This window comes from Centrocercus urophasianus, unplaced genomic scaffold (assembly GCF_019232065.1).
Source record: "Centrocercus urophasianus isolate 14NV4802_14NV808 unplaced genomic scaffold, USGS_Curo_1.0 seq_12, whole genome shotgun sequence".
Taxonomy (NCBI): Eukaryota; Metazoa; Chordata; class Aves; order Galliformes; family Phasianidae; genus Centrocercus; species Centrocercus urophasianus.
In genome coordinates, this window is record NW_024884364.1 from 48480982 (window position 1) to 48503099 (window position 22118).

General features: G+C 37.7%; 1 protein-coding gene across 4 annotated transcripts in view; it reads left to right on the plus strand.

The window, feature by feature from the left end:
• The window catches only part of MID1 (midline 1), a 237697-nt gene that overhangs the window by 193402 nt on the left and 22177 nt on the right, over positions 1 to 22118 (plus strand). For all 4 annotated transcript variants that reach the window (XM_042810881.1, XM_042810879.1, XM_042810882.1 and 1 more), the window contains exons 3-6: positions 127 to 222; positions 13182 to 13289; positions 17026 to 17174; positions 20665 to 20792. In XM_042810881.1, the coding sequence (XP_042666815.1) occupies positions 127 to 222; positions 13182 to 13289; positions 17026 to 17174; positions 20665 to 20792 (481 nt within the window). The remainder of the gene's footprint in view (positions 1 to 126; positions 223 to 13181; positions 13290 to 17025; positions 17175 to 20664; positions 20793 to 22118) is intronic.

Sequence of the window (22118 nt, forward strand, 5' to 3'; positions counted from 1 at the left end):
ATGAATGTCACGTTTATACCTTTGTAATTGCATAATTCAGATTATGAAAATATACCCCTTTTCAACTGTTTCCCTTAGCATTAAATTCTTCAGAATACTAATTTGTTTTTTCTTTCTTATGTACAGCAAAATTTGGAGAGTAACCTCACCAACCTTATTAAGAGGAATACTGAACTGGAAACTCTTCTGGCAAAACTCATTCAGACCTGTCAACATGTAGAAGTGAGTACTGACCTGCATTTGAAAAACTTGTAAACTGAATTACATTCACTTTGAGCTTTCAGAAAAGTTTTAAACAAAATCATAACAAGTGCAAAACTAAATTAAGATCATGATAAACAGAACTTTTTCACTGTTAAATGGTATTCCCATTATAGCTAATCCTCTTTACATTCATTCTTGTTCCCTTTAAATTACGATTTTATGTTTGCTTGACCATCAACACTGCTAAACTTGGGTACACCACTCAATATCTGTAGAATGCTTATCTGCTTGGCTCCTTTGCAAGGCAGAATAATATGTACTGATGGAAAACTAAGGCAAAGAAATAGTAAGGCCCAGACCCACAATGCATTCTGTCTGCCACTGATTACTTTTAAAATCAGAATTAAGTATCTAAATACAGACGTGGCCTTCAAAAGTCATGTAAGAAATATATTTTTCTTCCAAAGAATAAAGATGCCTACAAGTCTTTGAGTTGCCTGAGGATAGCACAGTAAGGAAGGACCTGGATTCAAATTACCTCCAAATCTAGAGGATACTTGAGATGGCCCTGTGGGGACTGCTGCTCTATATGCAAATTAAAATTATCACAGACTAATTTAACAATGCGAGCTTGCATAGGAAGAAAAGAGAGTCCAAAACAGACTCTGTTTTAGCAGTTCTCTTTTTACATTTTCCAACTCTATGAGACCTTCTCAGCTTCTTAAACTATATTGGGGTTTTGTTTGCATTACAATACTGTCTGTTGACAGGCTTCGACACAGGAACATTTCATTCCTGCCTGCATTATGATTACTGCAGCAACCTTATTTATTCAGAGAAGAGTATGCAGCATATGCCTAGCTGCATATAATAATAATAGTAGTGTTGAGTATGGCTGTCTATACATGCAAAAGGAAGCCAGGTTCTTTGTCAGCATTACCTGGAGAATAGTCCTCAGGAATTTGGGTGAGGAAGGTAGTCTCAACCCAGAGCTTTGAGACAGAAGTATGATGGGCAGAAAGTTAATTCTGACATACATTGCCTTAACACAGCCACCTGCCAGATCTCTGTAGGACTTCTTTCTCAGGTCAAAATTCAGTTACCTAACTAGGCCCAAGAGCAATTGTTGCTTGTGAGTAGATTCAAAGTCGTGTCTTAAAAGATGCATACTTACAGACAGTGGCAATGGCAGATGTTGGAGCAATAAAAACAAACAACAACAATAAACAAACTAAAAAAACACAAGACTGATATTCCAAAGAGATCACTGCAACCATTTTTCTACCAGATGGTTGGCCTGTCACCCCTGTAAAGCCACTCTGTAGAGTGGGGCTCTACAAAACCATGAAAGTTATCACAAGATTAGACTTGAGGTAGTAGATTTGAGCTCTTTATAATACACAGCAATAACATCATACAGAATAAATGTGGCATCAGATGGGATGACTGTTGCAGATAATGAGACAGAGATGAGACACATTTTCTTCCAATATAAGTATAAAACTCAGAGCAAAAAGTATGAAGCAGATGAGCCCAGGACAGCATAAAGCCTCCTCTACATTAATGGCATATATCCAAGATGTGCTAGATACAGAAAATTTAAATTGTTCCTCCTCCTCTGCACTGTATTTCCAGCTGTAAGATTTGCTATTACAAAAAAATCCAACTTGTTCAACTTGTAACAGATGTGCTACTGCCCCTTGAGTCCTGTTTTAGAAAATTTCTCTGTAGATGTAAAGAAATAGCAGCAAAGATGTTAATAAATTCCTACCACGTCTTATTCTTCAAATTAGTCTAATTAGCATTTAAATTAGCTGAATATTAAGAAATGAGCTTCAGTCAAAACCCTGGACCTAAGCATCACTGGAAATCAGGCAAGTGGGGATGTAGAAGTAAACTCTGAGGCTATCTGTTTTTTCCAGAACTATGTGAAAACTTCAGATATGATGCGTATATCTCAAACACTCGAGATGCTGAGGCTTACCTAGAATTTAAAATTCAGTGTGCTCTTCTTCTTTGTGCTTCTTCTATACCAAAAATCACCAAACAAAAATAGAGAATGAAACAAACAATATGCTGTTGTAACGTTAGTATTAAAAATATAAAATCAGAAAATATTTAGAAAAGCCTAAGTTTCCAATGATTATATTAGTGTTGCCATTTGAACTCATTAACCGGTTGAAACTGAGCAGGCAGTTAGTTTTATAGGGGAGGTCTCACAGTTTTCTTCTTTTTTGATACAATATATTACAGATAATGATGTAAAATATAGTTAATGCCATTTTCAGGCATTTAAAAATATAGGTAGTGCACTGTAAAATCTGCTAGATTAACATTACCTAATTTAAAATTATTTTAGTGCTGGTTTATGTTTTCAGAGATTAAAACCCAGCAAGAGAAGCCTGGGGAGTTTTATGCCAAATAATGTGAACTTTGAAAAACAAAGAAGAGAAGGAGGTTAAAGTTACTCAATTTTTATTAAGGGGTACATCAAAAACAATTGTTCTAATTAACATGTGCTTGTTGAAACTGGAAACAAACACTAACTTTTTAAAAAAGCATGTATCGTCTCAGGAAACAAACAAAAAAGCCCCAACGCTGTCACAAGAAAGGAAAAATGAATGTCATTTTTGGCTTTTGATATGGACCAGGAGCTGATGTTTCTTAAAATGAACAACAAACAGACCATGTGTCTTTTGCAGAAATGCATCCTCAGCAGCCAAACCAAATGTTGTTACAGTGCCACTGTTTCTCATCAGAGTGTGCTGTTAAAGGCTTCCCAGCAACAGACTTATGGCAGATTCATTATTTACCACACATCCTTCTCATCAGACGATTGTAACTTCATCTGTAGCAAAAACTAAATCCTGTCACTCCCTGTCCTAAAACTAAAGCTTGTTCCCTTCAGAAAGAGAGCCATTTTCACTTCTCTCTCAAACTAGCAGGCAGGAACTGGTCAACAATGTGCACTCTTTGGAAACTGGATGATTTCCAGCAGCAAGGGAGGGGGCTCAGGAGCTGCCTTTCGTCACAGCAATGGGGACGTAAATCTTAACTATTTTTAGATGGACTTCATCAATTTGTGACAAGATTTGTCCTGATGTGGGATCTAATCTTGAGAGACTGGAGGAGTCCACTTCCAGGCTTGGGTTCCTGTGAGTGGTTTTGGACCTATCAGCAGGAAAAGTTGAATGAATAAATCAAGCCAGACTTGTCTTTACTGCTTTAAGCGAAGCTGAGATATTATTAAGTGTTTTATAAAATCTGGATGACTGAGTTTGTGCCCAATATGAAAGTATGGTCTGTGCTAACGCTTAGTTTATGGTAACACTTAATTAAAAAAAATCCCATTTTCTCAGTGGGAGCCACACCCTGAGAACTGCACACTTCAGACACTTAAAATCTTTTTTATCCCCAGTCTTTCTTTTTATTTAGAAGCACACAGGCACATTGATTTTACTCACCTTCTAGACTCATTCCTGACATGTTTTCTTTTACCCTTGCTTTTGCACTCTCCGTTCCTCAGAAATTCCATTTGTCCTTTCTTGATTTTTCCTGATTTTTCCCAAGCTATTCAGCAGGAAAGTTTTGTTTCCTTCCTTGGAGATAATGGCAGGTCTACATCCTCACACTTGGCCAGGTTGCTTTCTGCATCTTTCCACAGCATGTGAGGGAGTGCAGAGCCCCAGAGTCCCAGTACTCCTCCTCTGTGAGGATCACCAGGCTTGGTTGTAACAAATGATAGGTTGATTCATATGATAAAATGCAGTTTTCTGTGCAAACTGAGAAGATTGAATAGAAATGGCTTCTAAACTTCAATATAACTATTTCATAGAATCATAGAATGATAGAATCATTTGAGTTGGAAGGGAATTGGAAGGGCCAACTTGCAATGAACAGAGACATCTATAGCTAGATCAGAGTGCTCAGAGCCTATTTGTAGTTCTAGTTTGCAGTTTTCATGCGTCTTGTAATATCTGTAGAAAACCTGTAAATAAAGCATTAAAACCAGACCTGGTAGATTATTACCTATAAATTCCATGGACATTCACCCAGTGAGGGAGCCCTCTAGCATGTGGTTCAATCAGCATGTGTCTCTAAAGAGTCCATAAAAACATCTGTGTGTCAGGAAAGCAGCTTTGTTTTGTAGTTATGGGGAAGATACCTGGGGAAAAGAAGTTAAATGGCATACATTAACAGCCCATGTATAAGCCCTCTGCAGCAGCTGGGGTCCCACTGCTGCAGAATTTTGCTGGTAACTGAAATTTCTTGTAAGAACCTTGGACAAATCTTCTAAAACCACCATTGTAAAATTGGAATTGCCAGTTTGCAAGGCAAACTTCGCTGTTAGGAAAACATGAGTTCGCTGCAGGTGTTTTAGATCATGACAACAATTGACAGGCACAAATTTGAGTGTGAGACTCTTCTGCCAGTTATTTTTTTTCTTAACACTTTCAGTATTGTTTCTGGACATTTTTCTCATCTCTTCTAGGAAGTATATGATCAAGCATCTATTATTTAGTCAATACCATGAAGCTGCTCTCATTTGTTATGCAGAAACATAATCTGAATTCAGCTGGAGGAAAAATTGGAACAATTATCCAAGGGAGAGGGGAAAGGAAATAGGTTTTGCTTGTAGGCAGTTTTATAACATCTGTACCTCAGTCTTTTGGTTTGGTTTGGTTTTATTTTCAATTCACCAAACGTCATAGGAAGCAAATTCTGGACACTGCTGCAAAATCATTTTTGGCTATTCAAAGAGGGGAAGACATTTCCCTATAATTGCATAGCCCTCAAACTGCTGCCTCCTTTGCTTTCTGTTTGTGATGGAAATGTTCAGTTTCTAGCTGCTTCTAAAGATATGCTGCAGGCTAAATCTCAGCAGAAACTTCTCAACCAAAAATTGTTTTTGTGTCTTATTGGGTGTTTTTATAGCTATGCTATGCAGTCACCTGAACAAAGTTGTGTATTGAAAGATCCTTAGCACAGATAGTGAATGCTTCCACCAGTCAGCCACGTTTTAAATCAGTGTGAAAGCAGCCATGCAAAAGCAATGAAGAGAAGATGGCAGCACCTGCAAAAAGCCTGCTGTTATCTTTTTTTTTCATCTTTTTTTTCTTTCTTTTTTTTCCCCTATGCCTTATCAAGAAGAAATAAGCCAAATGGGAAAACTGTAAGTAATGAAAATTCAAGTTTCTGTTTAGACTGTGTCTACAAGAGAGGTTCCTTAAATTTAATGACACTGTGCGGTCTCCATCCTTTTTTACATGAGATACGTGGAGCATTTCTGCTATTTGAGGGAAAGCAAAGTCAGAACTCAGCTGTTAGAGTGATGCCCTGAAGAAGCACAAACAATAAAGAGGCTTTGTCTGTGACAATAATAAAACAGTGGATGCTCATGTTTTCACTGTCATGGCACTTCTTTTTGAGATTCGGGTCCATTGCATTCAAAGCCTGAGAAAACTGAGTAGTTCTCTTTAGAAAAATCTTAATGCAAAGCCTTTGTGTAGATTTTGGTGGCTGAACTGTAGCAAATGTCCTCCGTAGTCATACATAGCTGAATACTTGTGCTTTGGAATAAGAAGTACACTTTGGTGAGGTTTTCTAGACAATAGGGAAGGGGCAATAGATTAAAAAAGCATTCACTATCAGTATGAAATATGTAGCATAGGTAATATGGAAAGTATCTGCACTGAAAACTTTCTTTTTCTGTCCTAATGCCTCGTAGTTTTGTGAAGATACAAGATATTTGTTCAGCAGCTATAGTCTCTTTAAGTCCTAGAAAGAGTTGGTTTTGTTTTTTTTTTTTTTTTTTTTTAAAGTAGGCAGGAGAAGGACTTGAAGGAAACTGGGAGCTATTTTTCTCAATGAGAGATTAATTAGCAAACTTGATGTGCCTAAAACCCTCAGGAAGGTTTATAGCATTTTTTTCCTCTGACAGTTTCTAATGAGAGGGAGATATTTTATCTGTTAACATGGTTTAGATGGAATATGTGGCATGATCCACTTTTTATTTACAAGTACTTCGCTTCTACCTTTAGTTCCACTCTCATAAAACTTTATTTCATTCAAAGTAGCTTCAAGGAAGCTTCAGTGAGTCCTAATTTTACGTAATAGTAGAGAAATTTAGAAATAAAACTAACAAAACATACTAAGTATATGGATACTTCAGAATTAATACTCATTCAAGGATGTCCTCAATTCATGCCCAGCATGCCCTAGCCTAGTAGTCAAATATTATTTGCCTAAGGAAACATTTAATTGCTTTCACAAATGACTAATTAAATGTATAATCGGTCACACATATATGTGTCTAGAACTGCAGCACTTATGCATACCGTTAACATACAGATTAGGCATATACTAGAGTATGTTATTGCACCTACAACTGTTTTGTAACTTTTTAAGTCACGATTACGATATGGGTTGCATGGACTAAATATAAACCAGTAGGAATTCTTGTCACGTCTGGTAAAAAAGGCCAGTTCCCATTCCCTCCATCTCTTCCTCTGCCTCACACCCATGCATGAGTATGTATTTGCATCTATGCCAGACTGACATCCCTGCAAAACCTTGTCCTTAGAATTAGAAAGTAAATTTCAGTCACTGTTAATCACTGATCAAGTAATACAGCAGGTAATACTTTGTGCCCACTTCTGAGAGCATAACTTGGCAGTCAAAATGCCCTTACTTTTTGGAGCTCTGTCTTTGAGACATTTACCTTTATGGGAACAAAACACTCCTAGGTTTCTCCATTATCTATCCTAACAGAAGCTGCTGAACAATAACAAGAGCAGCAAGAAGATCAAAGGCATTGTTCCTCTAGCAAATATGCTAAATACTGGGCCAGAGACCCCAGATTTTAAGTACTGAACTGCTGGATACAGGGGTTCATCTTCAGCATTCTTTGAACTTCAGCAATTACTTACTTGGTTTTGTTTTTCTACCCTGAATAAGCCAAGAGGAATGTTTTGTTCAACATGACAAAAAGGCATAGTGTCAGCAGGAAAAACAAAATCAGAACAATAAGTAAGTAAATACTGTTCAATTCAAAAAAATATTTTTATTATTTAGGTTCAAAGAATCGATTAACAGAAAGGGCAAAAAATAATGACTTAAAGGATTAATTTAACCATCTTAGTGTGTCTTGAAAAAACACATCCCTCCTCAGCGCTGGTTTCACTAAAGCTTAATCAGTCCTAAACATCACTGTGCCAGAATTGCCCCCCCTCTGCTGCACTGTGCTGCTCTACATGCTTCCCATGTCCCAGTGCAGTGTCCAAGTCAGACAGGTGAGCTCAGCCCAGCCATTTCCCCAAGTGGCTGCACCACCTTCTGCGCATTGAAGGAAAGTGGGGAAAGACTTTTCTTTTTGGCAGTATGATCCCAGAGCAGTTTAACCTAGCTATGGAACTGCATTTTTTCTCTCAGTAAATATCTTCCCTCCAATGCGCTTTCCTATGCCGAAAAAGGCTAACTATAGATTCAGCATCATGCTGCATTTGTGTTTCATAAAAAACAGTGTTTGGTTCCTTGAAGCAGGCCTAGTCTGTCATCTGTCAGCCTCACTGTATCTGGAGAGGTTCTTTATTAGAATTTTCCAGACAATTTAAATTTAAGATGTTTAATGTTTTTAATGGAAATCTTATGAAAAACAATTTGTTTGCTTTCCATGAAACTTCTGTGTTGTCGTTGTTCTGTTTTGCTTTGCTCCTCTGATTGGATTGTAAATGTCACTGGAGGACTGCTAGGATCCTTGCTGGTTAGTTTTTCTCAACCATCTGCTTCAAAGCACAGCAAGGAAAAAAAAAAAAAAAAAAGAACAAACCAAAAACTTTACTATTTGAATGAGTAATGTGAGTATTTCAGACTTCTAAAAAGGTTTACTTTTAGTCAAGATTGGGAAAGATATCCTTATCAGTGCGACTTGAAGTGCTATCTATAGCTTTCCTTGCCTAATTAGTTCTTCATTCACCAAATTCCTAGGTAGCCAGAATCAGTTGCTGTACTTTTGTGCTGACCTTTGTTTAACCTGCTCTGAGACTGCCTCTAGACCCAGGTTAGAGATAAACTTAGAATGCAAACAAAAACAAAGCCTCTGGCACCTTGAAATGGGAGATGGCCATTCCTTTCTCTTGCACCAATTTAGTCTACGGCAGTTGTAGTTGATCCCTTCAGATGGCAAGCTGATTAATATCACATATTTCCAAAGGCACTGTTTGTCACAGTAGATGAAATCAGTTTTACTCTTAGACTTGATAAAATCTGAAAAAGCTTTAGTCTAAGAGTTGTTTTTGCTCTACAAAAGTAAATGAAATAACCTGTGTTATCAAATGGGGATATGAAAGGAAAGAATTCCTGGCTAGGAATTCAGGCTTAAAATGTAAAAAGAAAGAAATATGTGGCAATAAAGTATTGGTTGTTTAGCAGAATTAATGCAATTTGGTTTTTTTCCTCTTATTTTTGTTTATGCATAAATAGTAATTATGTAACCATCAACTCACACTCGCAAAGAAAAGCTGATATTCTTTGCTTACCTGGATGGCCATGCCTATGGCATTTCGAGAAACGCAGACCATTTTAGGAAAGCTAAAACCTAAACACATACCTCACTTTCCAGAGATTTTTCTACAACCTACTTTACTTCAGTTTGCACAACTAATGGAGGACCAGTGAATAAAAATTACTCTGGTTTTGATTAATTTATCCCAGTCAGTCTTAAAAAAGCAGGCAACCTCTTAGAGTCTCTTATTTTGTTTGTCATTTTGGGATTATTTGCCAACAGACTTAAGCATTTGCACTTGCAGATAAAATTGCCTCACCCATAAGGAATTCCAGAGGGGGAGTTTTGCTCCTGTGGAAAAAAATGTCTGCTGAGATACTGAAATATCTTTTGATTCTGGTATATTAGCTTTCATAGCATGAATTTAGTCCTATGGCACTCTGTTTGCCTTTGAATTAACCGTAGAAGCTTTCCTGTAACCTTTAACCACTAGCTGCGTTACAGTTTTTGTGATTTCCCAAACATCTGCTAGGGACTTTGAAACCACCATTTTCATTTTCGTATGACCTAAGCTGCAATTTAACTCAGGTCTCTGAAGATGAAAGCCTGGGAAGCCTCAACATAGAGTAGAATGCTTTCCAATGCAGTTCTCAGCTTGTGGATCTGGGAGCAGCTGGCCTGCTTTCCCCTTTGGGTCAGGAGGGCTTGTGGTTTCCAGCTCCCTGTCAGAGAAGCGAGGAAACCCTATTTCTCTATTGTTTAACACCCACTCCTTGAGGCTTAGGCCATTAGACCGTATCCATCTGTCTGGAAAACCTGGAAAGATCTCTGACTGTTTTTTTTTTAGCTGTTTGAAATATTAAGATGTTTGGGAAGTAGAAATAAATTACCCATGAAAGCAAAAGGACTAAACTAAGTCCTTTCTTGTTTATTTTGTTGTGGAAAATGTCCTAACTTCACTAAATCCTAACAAGGTCTCCGAGTCTGTTTTTTAAAAGTTTTGTTGTATGGAAGAGAAGTTTTTTAAAATGGTACCAACAGAAAAAGATACTTTAGATTTACGATAGTTATGGATTTCTAAGGAGTGTTCTAATGCCAAAACTAAGATATCTAACTAACTAACTAAGATGTGCGTTGATATCAGTGACATTTTCAACAGAAGGTTGTCTCCAAGTCTAGCATAAACTCTTGGACAATGAAAATCCTATATTTAAGAACTGATACTCATCCTGGATGGAGGATACACAGAATTAATTTCTGTTCTCTGCATGATTCAGAGCCTCCCACAACCCAAGTCAGTGACACAGCCTCTGGACTTTTCAAATGAGACTCTGAGTCCTTTTTTTAATGAACTCTTTGGAAAGAGGGCTTGTTTTTAATGTGGAAAAATATAAAACATAAAACCTCAAATGTTTTCATCAGACAGAACTTGCATTCCTTGGCCAGTCCCAGCTGGAAGTTATTGTCAAGGTTGCTGTTCATCAAAGGACTCAAGCAGAAGGCAAAGTCTTATTCTGGTATTTCTGTAGCACCTGTACAGCAGAGCCCTGTTCCATGCCTCTGGCTCTTTGGTCTGACATATGACTCCTCAGAAATACACAAGTAAATAATATTCAGTGTTAATCTCACAAGTAGTCCCTTTAGGGCCATTGGTAATATGCTGCACTTAAAAGTAGGCATGTGCTCAACTATGAAGTTATTACTGATTCAGAGGCCTTCTAGGCTGAAAATTTGATTAAGGAGTATTTCAGCTTGAGAAAAGCCCCCAAATTAAGTGTTGTTTTCTTTTTTCATGTAAGGCTCAGACATATAAAATAGTTTTGGAAATATTCCTTCCAGTTTTAATAAGCTCATGCAAACTATAACATTGGAAATGTCTTCAAATGAAGTTTATAAATGAGTACGCTTTCCAGATTTCAAAGGAAAAAGAGAAGTCTGCAGACAGTGTGTAAGAAATTCAAAGTTTTCTTCCAAGCATTTCATTTTTCTTAGTCTCTTTCTTAGAGTTTCTTAATTTAAAATTTAATTAGTACTTTATTTTTTAAACCATCTGGGCATTAATGAAACACTGCTGACTTAACCTTTCTGAACTCTCTCTATCATGAAAGTCACCCCAAATACTACTGAGGTCTACCATACAAAACACACTCATGATATAAGTCGTGATAGAAGTAACACTTTGAGTGGAAGCTACTCAAAAATCCTGTGAAATGTTACAGTAATTCAATGCCAAAGTCAGCACAAGCATGAACAAACCTTGTTATTGAAGTAAAAAGAGTTGTATCCGTGTGTAGTGAATGGGATCGTTGCCCCTCGACTGAGCCCATTTGAGATTCACCACCTTGGTGGAATTTCAGTCCACTAATAAAATGGGTGAAATAGGTGCAGGGGAGAATTTTGTGTTGGACACATTGTTGAAAACAGCTCTGCACAAGTTCACACCAAAGTACAGTGCTTGACCAGGTGTTACGCAGCTGGTCTGGTGGGATGATGATAAGTGGTAGAGCTGGAAGGGCAACTTTTACACAACCCAATTTTGGCTCTTCAGTGAGGCTGGTATTTTGGTTGATTATTTCTGGATTCTCCGTAAGCCATCAGTGGAGAGATGTGTGCACTGTCAGAGGCTTTGGGTTAGCTGTTCCATGGTCTGTCTCTACTCATGGACTCTAATGGGAAGCCAGATGGAAGACATTGCTGTTGTGAGTAAATAAATAGGCACCCTAAAACTGCATGGTTTCTACTTCTTCACCTGCTACGCACAGCATTCTTCAGAATTTTCAGTACCATCTATTCCCTTCCAGAAATGAATTTATTTTCTCTTTAACCCTGACAGCATAATTAATATTTAAACCAATGAAATATGCAACTAAATTTTAACTTTATAAAGATTTGAGGAAGATAATCCAAATTCTTAATGAAAGCAGGTCTTTGTAAACAAGTCCCCTTTTTGCCCAGAGGACACAATGTGTTATATATTAGAAGGTATTTATAAAATTGGTCCTGGCCCAAACTTAGACACGTAGGCATTTGCTTAATCTTAATGAGCTCTGTAATATGCTTACAGGTAAATGCATGTTTAAAAACATTGTTGGAAGAAAAAAGAAGAAAGCTGAGACAGATCAAAGTGTTGATTGGACTGAAAAAAAGTAACCAAGGAGGGGAAATAGAGTTAGTTTTCACCTGGAACTGTTCCCTGTTCTGGTTCACCACTAGCTCTACTAGTGCAATGGAAAAGGTGATTAGTGTAGTTCTAGGAGAAACTGGCCAGGACAGAGGGCTGCTTTACCCTCTTTGCAAAGTGAGTATGGAAGCTCAATTCTGAAATCACTCCTTCTGTTTTTTGTCCATTGTAGATATGATTAGGACTTTTCGCCTTTTTTATTTCTCCTTAAGCTGCTTATTTAAGCTATATGTACTACTGCTGGTGGGGAGGTACATTTTGCTTGTCATACAAAATGTTAACTTTCCATTGAAAGAAATCAGTCTCATTCAGAAACAAAGCATTTTCATCTGAAAAACAAAACTTTTCTATTTCAAGTTTGCTTATTTTTTGGCAGAAAGTCAACATTTTCCACAGAAAACTAGTATTCTTTGTTGCTTTTTTAGGTGCTAACAGCAGTTTCAGCAGCTCATATTATGTCTGCATCAGCATAGTTATTATATTCTGATTTATCATCAAATTAGCAATGATAAAGAAGACATTCCATACACATGACTAAGTAATGTCACTTGGATCTCTGGTTACTTGAATCTTTCACAGACTACATGGACGCTGAAAGTAATTATTATGTTTTCAAATGCTAAATTCAGCAAATCAAACATTAGGAATCAAGGAAGCCAAAGTAGTGAACATACATTGTCACTGTATAACTCCATAGTTTGCACTTTGAGCATATAGTATAGTTCTGTTTCTCATATCAGAAAGTAGATGGTAGACCTGGCAAAGTTTCAGAGAAGGAAACAAGAATGGTTGAAAGTATGAAATGGCTTTTGTGCGAAGAAAAACTGAATCATCTCAGACTCTTCAGTGTGGAGAATAAGCCCTACAAGTGGATAAACCAGTAATCTAGTAGATCCACAGAAGATAACGCTTATGGGGATTAATAATGATGTAAAAATTGTTTCTAGTTCAAGATGATTCTGGGCTGAAATTGGTGAGAGTATGAGGCAGTATTCTTGGGAAGCACCAAACATGCTTGGCTTTCTTAAGATGTGTTGCTAGCAGATGCTGGCATTAGCAGCTAATGGAGGCGGGATACTGTACTAGAGGTACGTGTCATCCAGTACTTGTACTCTTACGTGCATGAATATTCATGCAGCCCTATTTAATTCTTCAGTCTGTGATTTGTTTTCCACCTCCTGAAGAGCTTTCATGTCTAACAACTGTCGGCCATAAAGGACATCACTCTGTCATCAGAGGAACAGGCTTTTCTCACTTGAATTAGAAATAAGATCAACATGGTTTACTTTGTAGGTGAACGCATCTCGCCAAGAAACCAAGCTGATGGAAGAATGTGACCAGCTTATTGAAATAATACAACAGAGACGACAAATAATTGGAACCAAAATCAAGGAAGGAAAGGTAACAGCTTTTCTTCTTTATATCACGGAAACAACATTACTTCTTTATGCTTACAGCTTTTTGACTTCAGGTACTCAAAAATTCGTAAGTCTCCCTCTGTAGTCCTGGGCCATTATTTTTTTATGTAAAAAGGAAAGAAATCAGCTAAGGTTAGGATGTCAGACTTAAACACTTTATTTAGCATTTCTCTTTCTACACACAATTGTAATTTTTAAGGATAAACATTGAAATGATATCACTGTCGGTAAATAATAATAAAATGCTTCCTTCCCTCTGCTATATGCCTAACAGCCTATCTCCAAAATTTTCACTTTCACAAAGTGCCACAGTATTTGCTACGCATTTCTAATTACTGAGTTATGATGATTATTCATGGCAAACATACTGAGCAATAGAATCTCTGATATTCAAGTTTCAACACATTGAGCTAGCTACCTGTTAACTCAGAACCATATTAGAGACGAATTAACATTCTTATTTGCTTGGTACATGGTGTTTACTCTTTAACTGCTAAAATAACCAAGTCAAATATAAACTCTTCTTGTGTGGGAAAGACTCAGGAAAGGAACAAAGTCAAGAGCAGGTTAAATGGTTCATTCAGCTGTCAAGCTATTCCAATTAACTTGAAATGAAAAGCCTGTAGGCAAGGGCTGACTTAAACATGTTTGAAACTGTGGGTCCTCTACATTGTGTGACAGAACCTGAATTTCCCCATGCTGTTAACAAAATATAATTCCCTACTACATGGAAATGATGGCCTTTTGAATTATTGTTTCAACTGTGTTCCCCTATGTATTGAGACCAGCTGTGCATTCAATGAAGTAGAAGTCTTTCCCTTATTTTGGATTTATGCTACATTAGTTACTTTTTAAAAATTGATTGCTTGTGAACATGTATTCTGATGTCCAAATGTATGTGAATATTGCTGATATCAGAATATAACCCCATTCCTTGTTCTACTTTGTTTAATCAAAAAGTGGTACCAATAGAAGACCAGTTTAGGTCTGGAATGTGTTTCCTCAGAATGCTGTAGATGGTGAAAGATTCATGGAGTCAAGAGTCTTATGGACTAACTCATGAAAGAAAAGCAAACTGAAGAAAAGTCAGAGAACAAAAACAGCAATAACAATAACAAAACTGCAAAATTAAATGCTGCAATGCCACTTCAGGCTCAGGACATCCATGAGCCACAAATTGCTGCTGGCTGAGTCAGTTCTCTGAGAATGTGTTATTTCCTAGACGGTCCTAGACAGTGCCTCCACTACTGGCCTATTTAAACGAGATGCTGAGCTAGATGGACAATTAAGATTAGTTCTTAATCTGCTCTTAACGTGAGAATCAGGCTAGTCTTTTCTGAGTAATTACTTATTCTTATTAATTACTTATTCTGAGTAAATACCTTAACAGTCATGAAACTTTGCTAAGGATTACGTGTCCAGGGAGCTCTCTAATGGCCAGAAAATCTGAAAAACCACAGAAATTCAGTTCCAGGTACCTTCTTTTAAAGCAAGCAGTGACTTCTCTCTGTAGTCTTTCTGGAAGGGAAAGAATGGCAGATTTTTCTTGGAAATGATAGTGAAGGCTACAACGATGGAAATACTCAAATATAGTTCCAGCTAAGACTGCAGGGCTGCACATTCAGACATACCAGTCTTACAATGCAGTGCAGCTCCTTCGCTAATCTCACTTATCACCTAAAACCTATAAAACCTGACTGAGTGCTTAGCAGGAAGAACACTTAAATAGAGAAGATAATTTTAGTGCAGAGGTCATTCCTGCCACTATGGACAGAGGGAGGGGACACTCTTCCTTTAGATGTTTATGACCAGTTGTCTTTTTAAGTTTTAAAGAAAAATCAATTAAACAACAAAAAAATTTTTTATATGTAGACCTTGAAACTCATGGCATGTCCTCTAAATGCTAAAAGTTCACAAGGTAACATTTGTATCAGTTCATGCATTCTTTTTTTTTTTTTTTATTAATACTTAAATGAAGAGGTGACCAATTACTGCAGTGTACTTTCTCTGCAATTACTGCAGTGTACCTTTCTCTGGTTAGACTGGTGTAGCCAAATTGTGATCTCTGCTTAAATGCACAATTAGAAAAAGTATTTTCTTATCCTTGGAACAATCAGTTGAACCATTCCCATTCCCGATATCTATCTCCACCTCCCAGTGTATTTATGAAAAGCTGAGCTCTAAATACTGTTCCCTTATTCAGATAAGTAATTGTGAAAGTACTTCAATTATTGAGTCTTCTTCAGTGTAACTGTACATCTAGATGTGTAACACTCTAAACATAAGTCAACAGTAATAAAACCACCAACACCAGCCATATCAACAAAGTGCAACCAGTAAATCATAAATCAGTGGAAGAGATTCTCTGCCTTGCTCAGCACTTTAATAGCCCCATCTAGTTAGTGTATCCAGGTTTGGAGTCCCAACACAGAAAGACATTGGAACAAACTGGAGGGAACTCAGGGAAGGGTTTCCAAGGCATTGGGTGCCTGAACACTTTGAACTGTGAGGAGAAAGCCTGATCAGATCAGTGGCAATCTCAAAATCTGTGTGCTTTTCCTGCATTTTTATCTTTATTTCTTCTACCCTTAAAAGAAATACCAATGTTACAGAACACAAATTGTTTAGACAGTGATTTCTTTTTGAAAGTTTTCCAAAAGATGTTTTTTTCCAGCAGATTTTAATTGTCATGTAGGAGCACTAAGATACATTCATCTCTGCTTAGAAAGTCATAACTCCTGTCACAATTATATCTGAAATTACATTCAACAGCTTCAAAGTTTATGCCATAATTCCCAAGATTTAGAACTCTGTCATGATTATAAGTTTGCACTTTTTTTGCTAATGCACATACTTATTAGTTTCCTCATTTTTTTCTGGTAACTGAGTCCTAATGCCTTTCTAAACTTCAGATTATTTCATTTCCTTCCTTTTCCTTACTCCCGTTCAAACTATGAAGTAGCAGCAATCCTGGTGTGATAGCAACGGGAAGGACTCCCAGACCTTTCAGGAACTATTAATTTTGTTAGCCAACATTGTCTTTAAATGGGGAATTGACTGTGCCCCTCCCTAACCTTTCAGCTAGTGATTACAGTCACATCTACTGTGTTTATCTCCAGCACATATGTTTTCAGTAATAATAATAATCTCTTCAGTACTACTGTGCTTTTGTCCTGTTAAAAATACCCCCCAAAAACCACCTTGTTTGACTAAGAGCTTGTAATGAAAATGGCAGACGTATTGTTGGTAGAAATTAACGATCCTTTTTTCTCAAATTTTATTTTCGGATGATTTTTTTATGAAATTTACCTCAGTAACACGGAAAAAAGTATGCCATCTGTAAGCTGCCGTTGAGACTGATCTCTTCATTTCAGGAAAATGGTTATCTAAATACCCTTTAGTTATCATATAAGCAGAAAGTACCAGGAAATGACGTTTCTTCTGTTGGAAGGAAAGCCAGCTGTGCTTGTTTTGGCTCTCCTCTGTTGTTTTCCACGTGGAAAATTTTGAGGCATGAAGGCTGTGCCTGTCCCCTGATTTAAAATGTTCTGTGGCTAGTGGAAAGCAGTCACCATCAAACTGTGTGTGAAAGAAGCTCTTGTCAGGGAGGCCATTTGTCTTGGGTCCCCCTTTCCATGTCACTTCTGCCTCAGAAGTGCAAATGTAGTAGTGATTTGTGACCTTAGAGAAGTGACTGCTTTCTTATGTTTCCGCACAAGGTGGTGAGGTTGAGAAAACTGGCTCAGCAGATTGCAAACTGCAAACAGTGCATTGAGCGCTCGACGTCCCTCATCTCTCAGGCTGAGCAGTCGCTGAAGGAGAACGATCACGCTCGCTTCCTACAAACTGCTAAAAACATCACCGAAAGGTAAATATGTTCCTCTCAATAAACAGGAGAACCTCAATTTCAGGCAGTTAGGTGGCTGTGTTGCTTTGTCCCACCACTGTGATAATGTGGTCAAAGAAGGAAGGATGAGTTGCTGCATTCCCCAGTAACGCCACTTTGTGTTGTACCAGATGAAGAAAGACCTTGCTGTAATGCTAAATCAAAACATCCCTTTGAAAAGAGAAGTAGTCAAGAAAGGGAGTGAAATAAGTATTAGAACAGTTAGAAAAGTTCATAGATTCAGAAAGAAATATGGGAGCAAGTGTGTTCCCTTAGGAGAAATTTGACATGGTCTTACAAAACAGCAAGGAGCAAAGTAACAAAGCTAGGAATTGGGCCTGATGACCCTTATGGGTCCTTTCCAATGCAGGACATTATTTTCTGATTCTATGAAACTGTGTAGCTTTGAGAACATGTGATGTACATCTCAGGTAGCCCACTCAAATATTTAAGGGTTCAACAGCTTGAATGTCTGGAAGTTATGGAGGCTACTGTTCTGGTTTCCTAGGTGCAGAGAATTTCTGCTACTTCTAGCATCCTTGCTCTTTTTCAGATATATCGAAGACAAGGGAATTAGTGTTTTCAGGAACCTGTCCTGTCAAAAAATTCAGTCTAGTTTCAGGGCAAATGCTGTGAAGGCTAAAACATTCCCACTGAATGTCAACAGTGATTTCTGATGAAATTCACTTGGAATTATCTGCTGTTTAGCCATTAGCAAGAGAAACAAAAAGAAGGAGCATGTACCTGTGACAATGATTAAGACAACAATATGAAGCATCTTAATTCATTCAGCTTTTTAATTTTGCTTTTTTTTTAAAAAAATATCTTGAGTTCACATTGTACCTTCACAATGTCCAGCCAATTTTGACCTGGTTCACATCATGACATTCCTTGCTTTTAAGCCAGTCACTTACTCTAGAGCACTGTATGCAGATTCCTAGAATATCTATTTTCACCAAAGCTGTTTTAATCGATTTATATACAAACCAGAAACACTGGGTTTCCCATAACAAGTTCATAGAATAGAAACTTTGCTGAGAAGGGCAAGGCAAGACAGTGGATTCAATTTGATCTATCAGACTTGGATCCTATTTTGTGTTCTATCACTATGATATATTGTGCTACTGATTTTTCCCGGGTGAAGCTGAAAAAAAAACTACTGTAGAATATACACGAGTGCTATGAGGAAAATGCCAAAGGAGAGAGTAGGGCCTTTATTCAGTATTCAGTGGAATAAGCAGTAGGGAGATACAAAACTTTCTAACAGACTACCAGAGGACATTCAGAAAAGCTCCATTTTGAACTTGTTGAAATGAACACTTGCATCATAAATAGAGTCTGTATGGGAACTGCTGAGTCACGGCCTGAACCTCTGATTGATCACCTGAGGTGAGCCATGAGTAAGCCAGAGGAGCACAGGTGAAGGCAATTCACCTGTGCTGCTGGAAGGGGTGGAGCCTGGCTGCACCCCTCCTAGACCTATTTAAGAGCTGGCTACCAGCGGGGAAGGGTCTCTTTTGGAGATCCCTTCTTCTGGTGCTTTCTGTAGGTAAGCCTTCCATTTATTCTCCTTGTTGTCCTAGTTTATTTTGCCTAACTCTCTTGTGATTATAACATTTTAATATCTACTGATTATACAGGAGTCACAGGAGTGATGCTTAGAGAACAGAAATGAGATCAGCTGACATATGTGTCCAATCAAATCTAGTTCTTGGCTATCACAGATTGTTTATCTGTAATGAGATGGCTGTTAACGTCTTGCAAAACAAAAAATCATTAAAGCAATGAATAAGAACGCGGGGAAAACCAGTAGGTGCTTGCAGACAAATTACAAATAGAAAAAGAGTTTAAAAAAAAAAAAAAAATTATTTTTCCCAAGTAAGTTTCCTAGTTCATATGTGGTGAGCAACGTTTTATTTGCACTCAGACTACTCTCACTGGAGTCCTGAACTCCTAGAGCTGAAGCAGTCTTCTGAAACCATGCTCATTACATTTCTTCATATATTTCAAAGTAATTGTAGTATAATATTCTCTTTTGTAAGCACAGTAGGTAACTATGTATAGCAAAGGCATCATACACACTACAGTGACTTATGTACTGGGTTATTTATAATGGGTGAACTGGATTTATCCTAGAAAACCCCTCTCCAACCAAGTACAGTGTCAGATGAAACAAGCAGAAAGTACAAGAAAAAATTCATTTCTCTGAATCTAAAATGATCTTTGAAATGGTGAACCATCAAAAATTGACTTTAACACGCTTAATCACTGTGCATTCTCTTTATTGTCCCAAAAGAGCTTGATGATAAGGTCTTCTTCAGAGAAACTTCTCACATTACATACCTCCTTTCTGGTTTCTTAGTAAGGTTATTGCTGATTTTTTGGAGGTGTGAGTCAGGCTGAGTCTGCCCTACAAGAAATGTATGGCCCTACAAGAAGCATGTGTCTTGTTTCTCTGCTAGATCTAAAAGCACAACAGCATAACTGCAACTGCAGGTGAACTACTTCAGTCTCATCTACAGTGAAATGCTCCAATTTGCAACAGTGTTAATTGAAGAGATCAAAACGTTTTGACCTGACACCTTGTGACTGACAGATGTGGGACATATATTGTGCTCATGGTTTTGTGTTCACTTCCAAACCATAACAATTTTCTGTTGTGTAACACAAAGTTTAATAACCTTGCAGAATTATCTCCTGAGTTTTCTGTATGCGTTTCCAGTATCCAGCTATGCAGTAACAAATGTTTTAAGATGGCAAGTTGGAGGATCCAAAAAATAGATCCTGTTGGCAGCTTTCTTCTGAAAGTTCATTTTTTAACGTTCTTGCTGGTGGACAAACAAAAAGTGGATGTAGCTCCTGAAATGAGGTAGGCAAGGAAACCCTTTAGTTTGAAGGAAGTATGCACACATGCTTTGCAGAGAAAAGCTTTTCAAAATAAACTGTGCTAACATCTATTGGTTTTATCTTCCCCTGTGCTTTTTGAATTTAACAGCAGTCTGCTGCTAAACAGCTGAGGAGGTGTGGTGATCTGCAGCAAGCCCTTGAGACAGCACTGTGAAGGAATGCCTGTAGTAAGAAACTGCCTAGGAAAAAAGGGGGTTGGAAGAGATGCAGCATATGTCAGAATTGCTTAGAACGTAGATAAAAATTGTGCTAGTGCTACTTTGATTCAGAGGTGACTGACAGGAACAGTTATAAGTATGTTGTTGCTCAGTCTGTATTTTATTAAAAACTTATCTAATGCTGCACATTAGACAAAAGCTAAGTACCAAGAGATGTTTCCTGGAGACTTTTCTTCCAAAAGTAAAAGTGGCAGGAGAAACTCCTGACAGCCGGTATAAATAAAATACTTGTAAAATATTTGTCAAGCTTTTGGAGAATTCATAGTGATCGTGATGATTAGATCTACTTTGTTATAGAAGCTATTGTGTCTTTGGATGTGCTAAAAGGTCTTTTCTTTTCATTACAGGGTTTCCATGGCAACTGCATCTTCCCAGGTTCTAATTCCTGAAATTAATCTCAATGATACTTTTGATACTTTCGCACTTGATTTTACCAGGGAGAAGAAATTGTTGGAATGCCTTGATTATCTTACAGGTAATTTTCTTCTCAATATACTAATGTATTTCTCATTTAAAAAAAACTCTCTGCAGTAGTGATAGGATTTTCTTCATTGCTCTCCCATTTAAACCTTTACATTTTACCCCAAGCGGCCCCAGGGTGCCCCAGGTAGCCACAACAGGGATGTATTTCTGTCATCGTCATTCCTTTCTCTGCTCCCCACCAGGATGTGGATAAGTGTAAAAGTGTAAGAAATGGTTAAAAGTCACAGCAGCAGAGTGAAATAAACGAACAGCTGGAGCTCAGCCTGGAGTGGCTGAAATCACAGCCCCAAGTCAGAGGAAGGGGAGCAGGGACCCAGTGCTATTTCCCAGGAGGCAGATGTGCCAAGAATTACACTATCCCTTAGGGCTGCCTTCTCGCTGCAGCAGATTGCAGTCTGGCAGATGTCCTGGGCAACCAGAAGCTATTCAAGCTATCAGCATGGAGGGCTTAGTAGTGGAAAATGTTTTCTTGTAGCAACTGTGCCTTTTCCCCATCACATAACCGGAGAACCATGCTGTGTTTGGAGCTGGGGAGCATGCAGTTTGCTCTGCAGAGTTAGCTGAGAGCTTTGGTCTGTTGACTCCTGCAGGATTGAATTCTTATTGATGGCCTGAGTCATGTGCAGTCTCAGAGTATATAATGACTCACAAAGAGAAACAAATTGCTGTAATTTAGGATGTTTTAATTTCAGTGCCAGAATTAGAACAATTCATTCCATTTCAATTGAAAACAGAGGAGACAGGGCGTGGGTTTTCATTTTGCAAGGTCTTTAAGAATCTTCTGTTAATAGTCAAAATTTGCAAGGAAAAACAAAAAGCACTGTTAGAAAAGCACTTGAAAACTCTACGTGGGCCCATTCTCTTTGCCCAGATTGCAGGAAATGTACTCTTGCTATTTCAGAAGAATGCAGGAGCATGGAGTCTCCTCGTGGCCAAACATGGAATCTTTTGAGATGCAGAGGGCTCATTTCTGGCTTATCTAAAGCGGAATGATTAAATGACTTCTAAGAGAAACAAGGCTGTCTGCGTGCACAGAGTTGTAGCAGAGTAGATCTGTGGAGATCTTACCATATCTGAATGAGCAATGTTTTTCTGCAAGAAATTTCTCTATCACTGTGTAACTTGTGAATGCAGTCAGTGTATGAAGGATACTCAAGTAAATAATACTCAAAAATCTGGTGAAAGTTACTTGCTACTTTTTTTTTTTTTTTTTTTTTTTTTTTTTATTTTTTTTCCGGTTAAATTTTAAATTTTTTTTTTTTTATTAATTTTGCTTTTCCCCCCAAATAGATTTCAAATTTTATATAAAATTTTGGCA